This window comes from Symsagittifera roscoffensis, chromosome 7, assembly GCF_963678635.1.
Source record: "Symsagittifera roscoffensis chromosome 7, txSymRosc1.1, whole genome shotgun sequence".
NCBI lineage: Eukaryota > Metazoa > Xenacoelomorpha > Acoela > Convolutidae > Symsagittifera > Symsagittifera roscoffensis.
Window position 1 is genome coordinate 43103046 of NC_087068.1, and position 11709 is coordinate 43114754.

Genomic DNA, 11709 nt, shown 5'->3' on the forward strand with positions numbered 1-11709 from the left:
ATTTTTTATTGAACACACTTTTCTTATTCATTATTCGTTTTCTATTGTTATTCTACAGCCACTGGACCCTACTACCATTGTACCATCCCAATGAGTGCTGATGGTCAGAATCAGTTTTTTTTTATCACGCCAAAACACAATTCAAGTTCTTTAAAAAAATATATTTCTCGCAATAGTTAAACTAAACATGAAAAAAAATTGAAAAGTGATGGTTGAATGAATACTTGAAAGTAGTATAAAAAAATGAAGTTTTTTTTTGAAAGAAAATTGTGTGAAAATAGGTTTTTAAAAAAACCACATTGGGACATTGGGATCATAACTCAAAAAACAATCCCCCAAAACATCAGCGTTTTGCAGTTATATTGGATAATTTCTTCTGTGGGAGATCTCAGAAAAAGTTGGATCCCAAAATGAAAATCTGAGCATTTTTTTCGTTGATAGGCAATCGAAAAATAAAAATTTAAAATTTGGTGAGTACAGGTCGGTGCCAATATACTAATGTTTTAATTACGTCGGAGAGCACTGAAAAAAATTTGATGAAAATAATGAAAAACTGATAAAAAGTTGAAACCGTTTAAAATTTGAAAAACTTGACGTTTTTTAAAGTATTTTAAGGTCGTAAATACTACTATGTCGACCAAAAAAACTTAATCATTTTCATGTCTCTTTTCTCTGCTGAAAACCTACTGGGAAAAACTCTTAATCATTTTTAAAAAATGGTCTCCAGAAAACGATGTTTTTGTTACCCGTATCGAGAAGTTTTTTTTATTTTTGACCTGGAATAGTTTGTACCTAATATAGTTTTCTGGTCAGAAAATCTTTGTGAAATGTTTGAATAAAGCAAAGATTTTCTTTCAATTTTTTATTTCTGATCTTATTTCTGATCAGAAATTAGCTAAATCTAGGCCATTTGTAGCTAGAAAAAATTCGCCGACTGAGGCTCGAACTCCAACCTTAGATTGAATGCGGTCATTTTCTAACCCCTAGGCAACGTGACCTAAAAGTCAATAATAGTTTTAGCGATCTAACTCAAAGCAACACTTGTTATAACAAGTGTTAATTTGCATTGTATTGCTGCGGCTATTGTGTATACTCGAAGCATGTTTATCTGATTTCGGTTGAGCAGTGAACTGATTTCTGATTATTTCTTTCCAGAAATTGTTTATTTCCAAACTAAGAAAGAAATAGATCATTTCTCTACAAAAAATACAAAAAATTTGGCTAGGTAATCTATATAACATTTCTATCTAGAAAAACAGCCTTCGCTGGGTACGGGTAGGTTTTCTAAAACCGCGTTTCTGGTCCGCTGGATACATTCTTCCAGATAATCAAACTAGGCTTTCTGTGGCTAAGACAGCTTTGTCTGCAGCCATCTATAATACAGATCTCTTTTCAATCTAGTTTCACGTTACAAGCTTAAAAACAAAGAGGCCAGCTTATTGAACCAGACGTTACAGCTCTTTCATTCTTGTTTTACAGCAATCGTACAGAGAGTTATTTCTTTCAATTGTAAAACAGACATGTTTGAATAACACCTGAATAGTTTTTCTCTTTTTTCATATCTTTCTTACCAATTTGAACAAGGAATACATCATTGACACTGAAGGAAAAAATGAATTATTGGAAGTGTTTTTTCCTGTAGGTTAAGTTTTTTGGCGTTTTTCTTGCTTTTAAGTGTTAAATTTTAATTCAGAATTTCAAACATTAATTGTCACGATTACCGAGATCTCAAAAGTTGCATCGGAGGTGCTCGTTTGAGACTAGAAAAAAGGAACGTTGTTTGTCTTATAAGGATACCAAGATGACGGATAGCGAAAGCGATTCGCGTTCTGCGGTGAGAAACAGTCCCGACATGAGCCTCATAATAACCGTGGTTAATCCGAGGCAGCGAATCAAGAGGTCGTGTGAACAGGTGCTCTCGGATATAGCCGAAGTGTTCTCGTTTTGTAGCAGTGCCAAATCGGACTTAGCTTTCTTCCCCGAATTATACACCACTGGATATCAGATGAGCCGAGCCAAATTCGTAGAATACACGTAAGTGCGACAAGGGGTTTATTGGGTTCTTTTCGACTGACCGACCCTAAATTTTTCTAAAGGAGTTTTCTGTGCCAAAATATGTACTGATTTTGAGATGGGCCGAAAGTATTCGTTTTTTGGTAAACATTTTTCAAAAAGAACTTAAGAACGTAATGTTTGGCCTAAAAACGCGGCGCATAAAACTTGCTCAAAATATGGCTTTATCAGGGGCCGATTCAAAAGATTTAGTAATTAAATTAATTTTGAGGGGGGAGCGCGCCCCGAAAAAGAAAAAACGCAATTTTTCGGTCAAAATTTTTTTGGCCTGTTTTTTCAAAAATTTGCCTGCGGCGCTGAAAATTTTGTTAAATATGGTCGACCTAAAAAAAGTCGACAAAAGTTTTGAATTTTTTTTTTAAAAACCGCCCCCTCGAGATAATACTAGATCCGTCCCCTGGTCTTTATAGCAGGGGCGGGCGGATCTAGGATTTTTCAGTAGGGGCGTATTTTTAAAAAATTTTGAAAATTTTCTCGACCTTTTTTTGATTTTCCGAGTACTCCCAGAAAACTATAAAGACCCTATTTGGACCCTTTGTTTAAACACTATAAAGACCAAAGATTTCGCGCCGCAGGTAAATTTTTGAGAAAACAGGTCAAAAATGCTGTTTTTGGGCACTTCTTAGAAAATTTTGACCAAAAAATTAAGTTTTTTTGGCGCGCGCTCTCTTTCAAAATTAGTATATATTAGCGCCATAGGAGCGTTTAAAAAAGTTTAAGCTTGGTTGGCCTAAAATAGATGTGACAAAATATTAGCAAGGGGGACCCTTTGATTGGTGAGGGGGTCGAATCCTTGAGGGGGGGGGCAACGCTTTTTCTTCCCAAATCCGCCATTGTTTAATAGTGGTTTGAGAATTCTCAGCAAACCAATTTGGGCGATTTAAATAAAGTTTCAGATTTTTTTCTAAAATCCCCTCCGACCCCTCTACCGGCAACATCTTGCCAATGATATACTGCAGAAAAAAAGGGAAGCTTTTGAAAAATATGAATTAAAGTTTTATAAAGGAGATTTCAGTACCAATATACACTAATTTTGAGAGGAGACCGTGCGCTGAAAATACGCGGTTTTTTGGTAAACATTTAAAAAAAAACTCACTCAAAAACGATTCCTGCGCGAACTTGACCACTATGGACCGTCAGTAAAACTACAGTCTCCGTCCTATTATTTTAGATTTTCCTGGCAACATCAATTCTCTTCTCTAAGCCTTCATCGCGCTTAGCTTTTCTTAATAAATGGCTCGTATAGTGTCATTACTTTTAAATTACTTAATTACTTTTAAATTCGCTTAATGTTGAATTAAGACTCTAATTCAACCGTGCCCAGGCTCAGATATGACGTTTGACTGGGTTTGGATATTATTCATGGCAAGCATTTGTCTCACGTTAATTTTCACAAAACGCGGTAAAATCCTTTAATAATGTCATGATTTGTTGCGAACTAGTTAATAAAATTAACTTCTGTGAACAACTAGAAGACAATTTAAGACATAAGCAATCATCATCTTGTCGTAAATATTTGGCGATCACCTCAGTTGCAGGCACGTCCTCAGTTGTCGGCGCCCCCTCACTTGCAGGCACACCTCAGTTGCAGGCAACCTCAGTTGCAGGCACCCCCTCAGTTGCATGCACACCTCAGATGCAGGCACACCTCAGATGCAGGCACACCTCAGTCGCAGGCATGCCTCAGTCGCTGGTACACCTCAGTTGTAGACACCCCCTCAGTTGCAAGCCATCATCAGGGCCACTTCAGGACATCATCAGGGCCACTTCAGGGCATCATCAGGGCACCGCCAGGGCCACCAGTGCCACTTCAGGGCATCATCAGCCTGGTCTACGAGGACTGTCTTAGAAACGAGACAATTCAACTCAAATTAATGGATGGCTTATTGCCTCCGGTAAAGGTGAGTTTCGTGGTCGTCCTCGCGCGCGATTTATTGTCACCTTTTCTCGACAGCGGTATTATTCGCGCGCGAGGATGACTACGAAACTCTAATTTACCGGACGAAACAAAGCATCCAATAATTCTAAACGCAAAGTATCCAGTTGTGCGCATGATGATCGAGAGCGCTCATTGCCGCTGCATGCATCACGGCACTGAGTACATTTGCAATTACCTGCAACATAGTTTTGTCATCATTGAACTCCGAAAAACACTCAGACAGAAGAGACATAATTGCTTTCTTTGCAGAAGATTCTAAGGCAGAGGGTTACATCCACTCGCTGGCCGGCTTGCTGCCTGCTCGTTTCGACCATCCGTTTGATGATCCATTTCCGTTCAAAAATACAGGAACTGATTACATAAAGCAACAAAGGTTATATTTGCCTCTTCATATGGCTCTTTACTCGCTCGGTTCACATGGAATCCACTGAGAACCTTAGTACGAACAATTTCATAACGGCAAATAGACGCTTCATTGCTAGGAGAAGTAAACCTAAGCTTTTATTCTCTGACAACGCTACCTACTTCGTCGGCGCCCGTAAGCAACTACGCTCAGAACCAATTCACTTCAGCGAAACCTCCCTAAATGAAACGCTACAAATACACAATGTCGAATGGAGCCTAAATCCTCCTTGGCGGCGTGTGGGAGCGACTCGTCTCAATGATAAAATGAGCATTCTTTCTAAATCTCGTTTCCGATCTTCTATAAAGAGATCTATTTGCTACTACTATAGCCGAGACTGAGACAATCCTCAGCTCACGTCCGCTAACGCATGACAGTAGTAGTGACCTTGACAGCAACCTTCTACCGGCACCCAACCACTTCCTTATGGGCCGTCCATTCGTCTACGATCCAGCAACAGCCTTCTACGAAGAATCTACCAGTAAACTGTCCAACAAATCCTGGAAGCGAGCAACAGATAGACTTGACAGCTTCTAGAGGCATCTACTTAAAGAGCACGCTCCGACTCTCATCAATAGGACTAATGGACGCAACCTGAGGAACAACTCGAAAAAGATGACCTCACGTAGATACTTGAGGACTTTACACCACGAGGCATCTGGCCACTGGGTCGAGAGCTAGAAGTTTTTACCAGCTCGGATGGCATGGTGCGCTCGTGTAAACGGAAAACAGCCCTAGGTACTTTAACGAGACCAGAGGTGAAACTTGCCTTCGTATCACAAAAAGGGAGATTTGAGGCCATTTTAACTGAACTACAACAAAAAAAACTGGACTCAACTCCTTCCCCTTCTAAATAAGATCTCCCCTCCCCCGATGATGTTCATGACATGAATGTGACTCACATTAATTATCACAAAACGCGGTAAAATCTTTTATTGATAACATGATTTGTTGCGAACTAACTATTAGATTTGACTTCTATGAACAACTAAGAGACAATTTAAGACATAAGAAATCAACATCTTGTCTTAAATAGATATGTACTTGAGAGCTCCTGAAACGGAGACACATTACACACTTTTGCCTAGTGATTCTTAGTTTCTGTATCCCATTTTTTAAAGCATTCTTTCCCTCACAAATTTTTTTGCAGTCTCAGCTCAAATATCATAGCATGGAGCTCAAAACAGGAAGAAAAAAGTTCAACTTGTCCCTTTTTTGCAGAAAAATTATGTGGTTATAAAACAGCCATTTTGGTCAATTAGGATACGTAAAGTGTGATCGGTGAGCTGATCCGGGTCAAAAATGAGCAAAAATGAAATGAGGCGAACTATTTTTCTTTTTGACAAGTGATCTGTAGAGCTAAAACATGCTTTTGCTGTTCCGACGCTTGTGGTTCCGACTTTCTTTCGAAGAAAGGATGAGTTATTTGTGTTCGGGTGTAGTTTTTTTCTTCAGACAAATTCTATTTTTTAGTTTTCATTTTTAAACGAAAATTTTTTTCCATCTGAAAAAATTGTTGTCTTGATCTCAAACCTACAAAAATCTTTAACTGTGTTAATTTTTTTTAAAACAGTTATGGTGGTTTGAAAGTTGCCCTTCTGGCTAAGTTCAGACAATTGTGGGCCACTTTTTTGTTCAGTTAAAGCGTAGGCGGTCATTTTTATGTTTTGGTGAAATTAACAGAACAGCTGTGCTTAGTTGGTTTCTTTAATCCAAACAGTTCTTGTTTTTTCAACAAAAAAGTTTTGAAATTTTTTTTTCAACTGATTTCTATTGTTCTCCTGAGCTCAAATTGAAAAATTTATATATATAACTTGTGATTGTTTTTGTACAGTTATGGGGTATTGTGTTACACGGGCGAATACTACACGGATAAAAGGATAGTATCTTAATTGCTTACATAAACAAAACTCAATTGTAATTACCAAAATTGTGTCCCTAAAATGAGGTGCACTTATTTAATAAATCAGATATTGACTGAAATAATGTTTTGAGACTATAAAATGTTGCTTGAAAACAGACTACATTTTACATACTATTCCGAGTTATCTCGTTTTATCATTTTCCCTACATTCAAAGTGCGGTATGAAAGATTGTGTCGTTTTTAAGTTTGAATCAAACAAAGTTACACGTGCAAGCTAGAGTCATCAAGTCTGACTGATTTATTTGTTCTGATTCAAAAATTGGGACAATTAAGCGATGAGCACGGTCTTTTACCAAGCACAAAAAAGACTCTGATTTTTAAATCAGGTGCAAAAGGAACATTTCTTCTGAACAAAAAAAAACATTTTTTATTTGTAATCTTAGAAAAATCAGATGCTGATGAAAACGAATCCTGGTGAAAAAGAAGATAAGGGAAAGCAATAAAGCAAAAATAATAGTCAGGTGGAGGTAGGGTCAGATCTTTGAACAGACAAACAACCCGGCCTATTGTTTCGTTTGCTTCAGATATCACAAAATGAAAATTGAAACCTTCTAACTGAAAAAGAGAAATTTTTCTGATTTTTTTTACAAACAATGCTTTTCAATATTTTCGAGTTTAAAAAACTTCAAAAAAATAAATAACCTCAAAGATAACACCAAGAATAGAAGGAAATAGGCAAGGCAATAAAACTCAACTGGATTGAAAACAAACAAAACTGCTCGTATCAGGGCGAAGCCCTGAATGTTCCGACTGCCCATTAAGGTTTATGGAGCAGTAATATCATTAAAAAATAAAAGTAATAAAACAAAATGAATTTTTTTTTTCAAAAATTTGAAATTTTTTATAAAAACCATCACCCCACACGCCATATAAAGTACAAAAGGATAGATTTCGCTACTTGTAGCAAATCAATTATGGCAAATAAGCTTCTTTTGACCAATTTGGAACGATTTCTAAGACGGATTAACTCTCCGCTTACGCGTTAATAGCGCGAAATATATCGCGCGTTAATTGTCCCAAATTGGCCAAAATGGCAATATTTAAACCCCCATAACTTTACGAAAAATGATCACAGGTGAAATATCTTTTCAAATTTGAGCTCAGGACAACAATACCTTTCGAATGATATAAAAAAATTTAGTCAAAAATGGCTAGTTAAAAAGTCGAAAAAAACCCACCCCGAGCACAAATATTCCGTTACTTTCGTATCGAAAGTCGGAACAAATATTCCGTTACTTTCGTATCGAAAGTCGGAACAATTAGACAATTCAAGACGAGAATTCTAGCAAAATTTACCAGGCGGAAATAAGGACAAATCAGGCAGTGTAGTTAGTAAAACAAAATATTGAAAAAGTAAAATTAGCAAACTTCCCACCCCATTAAAATTTTGTTAAGTCTTGATTAGTTGTTCAACTCATCTAGTATTTAAAGTTTTCTCAAGCCTATTTAACAGTTTATTTTTAATCCATCAATTTTGTAATTAATTGATATGTGGTTAACCTTAAAGTATTTAACTACAACTCGGATCGATAAGAATTTAAGGAAAAAAGGTGAAATTTATATTATTTAATATAATTTTTCTGATTGTTTTTTCTCAACGAATTTTTCTTCATGGAATTAAAAAGGCAGTCGAGAGTTTCAGGGCTTCGACCTGTTAAAAGCAATCTTGTTTAATCCGGTTTAGATATTGTTTCAATTTGATTTGAGGCGGTATTTGTAATTTTTCAATCATTGCTAGACAACGATTATTCATTTCAGTGCTAGACCATAATTTTTTCCGAGTCGTAGTCTAAAAAATGCAAATAGTTTTTTGAAGTATTTCACAGTTTTGAACTTTCATAAAATATGAATTAATACTTAGAACTCAACTGTCAGTCAGAACTCAGTGCTTTGCTGCATTCAATCAAAAAACAAATTCGGATTTAAGCTTACCTTTTGTGAACGGGTCTTTTAAAACCATCTGAAAGCTAAGCAAGCCCTAATCTCAAGTTTCTGAACTTATTTTTTACCTGTAATCATCAGTTAATTACCTGCTTATAATTAATACGCTACTAGACACTCTGGACATCATTTTGCGCTCTGCATTATGTGAGGGGAAGTTTGAAAAATCGAGAAAAAAATCTGTTTTGATTTTTTTCATATTTTTCTTTTTTTTTCTTATCGATGTCTTCGACAATTACTTCAGCCTTCAAAGGGCAGTCGGAACATTCAGTGGTTCGCCCTGATACGAGCAATCTCGTTGTTTTTAGAATTCTGTACGAGAAAGAGAAACTGAACGAGAGGATAGCGGATTTAGCCGACAGATTCAAAGTGGCCATTCTGTACGGCTACGGAGAGTACGACTCACAATCTGAAAAGGTACAGGATAAAACAATTAATCTGTTGCTGCTGCAACTGCCAAGAATAACTTCACTCTCATATCAAAAGTTCTGCTCTTGAAAAACTATGATATATTATTACCTTGAACTAGTAATAGAAAATATATAAACTAGTCATAAAAAGCATTTGATGCTCCCCTTAATCCACCCCTGGGGTGATTTATAACTGCGAAATTAATGCAAATAGCATGACGTCTTGCAGTTTTAGCTTATCGTCGCAAATAGGAAAATCATGAATAGTTTCGTTGTTCGAACAGGTGTCTAACTGTGCCCGTTTCTACGACCCGAAAACTAAGTTGGACTTCGTGCACTCTCGGGACGACTACTCGACTTCTAATTCGGTGTTCAATAGAGGAAAGAAACAGCCCCCCATGTTCACGTGGAAACACGGAGCCACTGTCGCATTTGGTATGAGGATAAACATGAGTGGATATAGGGGGAAAACATAAACATTTTTTTTAGAACAAAATCAATGCTTTTGAAAATTAGGTCTGAACCTTCACATGGAGCTCTAGTGTTCTAGAAACCTAACATTTCGTAAAGTAAAATGCAAGTCAACCATAAATTAGTTCTGAAATCAATGAAAAAAAAATTAACTCCTATGAAAAAAGCAGATTTTACTATCAATTTAGGAATCTGTCTGGAGACTAGTAAATTGGACGAGGTGTGTGATCAGTTCCGAGGCAGAGGAGGGGGAGGGGGAGGGGTGGATTTGTTGTTCTCCCTGTCTACCCGGTCCAACACCCTCCTGCCCCAGCCCAGATTCCTCCCCCACCCCACACATTCCATGTTCTTCCTGCACAACTACTACAACGAACAGGGTAAGGGGAGGGGCATCAAAAAAGGCGAATGCTTGCTTGACAGAAAAAAATAAAGTTTCTTTCGACATGCGGAGTTAAAATATATATTTTACAAGTGTTCCGTCATTTTGTGTTTCACCTCCAATATATTTCTGAAATTTTCAGCTCCAATTGAAGGTACGTTTCTCTTTGTATCAAGTTGCATGCCACAAGCATATATAAAAAAAAACAAAAACCTACCACCTTTCATTTTGATGACGCCTTAGAATAAATTTTACAACAACCACTTTGAAAATTCTGGGCCGCATGTGCTTTCCAAGCCCAGAAAAACAATGGTGATCTCAAACAAAGGTGTTTGGGTTCTTTTTGCAAGGTTTTCAAAAAATGAGATTTTCGGCACTGGCTTCTATTTCAAATATAATGTATTTTGGCGCCGAATGCGCCTTTAAAAGATTTTAAGGGTCGGTCGACCAAAAATGCATATAAAAAATAAAACCAAAGGGAGGTCTGTTATGTGGTCATGGGCCGAGTCCTTCCTTCGCCCACATCCTTCCAAGTTACGCACCTCGTTTTTGCTACTTTTTTAAATCTTCTCTATCGACGTGAGTTTTTTTAAGGTGCCGATAAATGTCTGACGGCGGAAGTGAACTTGATGAAGTTAGCTCGGTTCAAAAGGAACGACCTAGACATAGAGAGAAAGCCTACAAAGATGTCGGCCTCTGTGAAGTTCATGCCAGGACTCAAGAACCCACCGGAGAACAAAAAGCAAAGCAAGAAACCTAAGAAAAGAAAAACCACATGGAATTTCTGATAAATTAGAAAGAAATATCGACTATTTATGTCTTTGCTGCAAATAAAGTGTACCAGTTTTTTTCTTGTAATGACGAAAAAAAGTCATTAGTTTCCACCGTGCTCGAGGTGTTTTCAATCATGCTCGAGGTATGTTTTGAGTGTGCTCGATGTGTTTCGACCGTGCATGATCGAGTTTGTGTATGTTTTCACTGCTCCAGATTTGTTGCGACCGTGCTCGAGGTATTTGCGGGTGTGCTCGAATTATATTTGAATATGTTTTGTACAAGCGACAATGCGAAACGGGTGCAAATCGCATCGGTAAATTAGGCGGCGAAAACTATTCCTTAAAAACTATTTTAAGAGAAGTGGCGCAAGCGTTCGCTACTTTCTTATTTTTCTGCAGAATTCGAACCTGAACGAACACTTTTATCTCCAATGCTCACTTTATTGATCAATACGCGCCTCTTCGTTAAATCCCAACGTTAAATCAACGTTAAGAGTGGCAAGAAAAAAAGTAAGGCAGTAGGCTTTAGGAAAAAAGCGTGATTTTTTATAAACCACGATTGGTTTCAGGATAATGTGATATCGAGCAAGACAACAAAGTAATTAACGTAAATTTAAAATATGATTACTTGATTTTGTACAAATAAAAAAGCAATAAAAACAAAACTGAATTATATATGCGCTTATACTTTGCTCATTTAAGTCACAAATAACTCAAACTTTTAGTCAAACACGCTGACTCTGCTGTTTAATATACTGGTAGACAGGGGCGGATTTAGGGGGGGGGGGGGCTCTCGTTTTCCCCTTCAGGGATTCGACTCCCTGTCGACACAAAGGGTTTCCCTTTGGTACTTATTCAGAAATTCATTTTTGGGCGACGGGCCCTAAAATTTTTCTAAAGGCGTTTTTGGCGCCAATATATACTAACTTTGAGGTGGAGCGCGCGCCAAAAAAAACGCAATTTTTTTTTGTCAACATTTTCCAAAAAGTGCCCAAAAACGGCTTTTTTGACCTATTTTTTCAAAAATTTGCCTGCGGAAATTTTTTGAAAACCCCCCCCCCCCCCTCGAGAAAATCCTAAATCCGCCCCTGCTGGTAGAAACGATTAACTATACAGTCCCGCATTGGAGTTCCATGAATATAAATAGATAATAATTGAGTTTTCTTGTCAATGTCCACAAAAGTGAAAACAAATCAATTATCATCAATTAAAAATGGATTATATAATTACTGTTTTTCGAGGCAACGAAATCGTTTTTCATTCCATTATAATCGATTTACTTTCACTTTTGTGGACACTGACAATGAAACTAAATTATAATCGATTTTTTTCCACTTTACTGAGATGCGAATTTCAATGCATATAAAGTCTTTTGTACGTTTCATATTAAAGTTGG

The 11709-nt window shown here is 37.1% G+C and overlaps 1 protein-coding gene across 1 annotated transcript; it reads left to right on the plus strand.

Annotated features, from left to right (window-relative positions):
• Window positions 1-1421: 1421 nt before the first annotated feature.
• On the plus strand, window positions 1422-10375 carry LOC134851613 (uncharacterized). Its single transcript, XM_063867769.1, has 5 exons — window positions 1422-2034; window positions 8589-8697; window positions 8975-9125; window positions 9350-9538; window positions 10135-10375. The coding sequence occupies exons 1-5, from the start codon at window positions 1802-1804 to the stop codon at window positions 10326-10328; spliced, it is 876 nt and encodes a 291-aa protein (XP_063723839.1). The 5' UTR covers window positions 1422-1801; the 3' UTR covers window positions 10329-10375.
• The last annotated feature ends 1334 nt before the right edge of the window (window positions 10376-11709 follow it).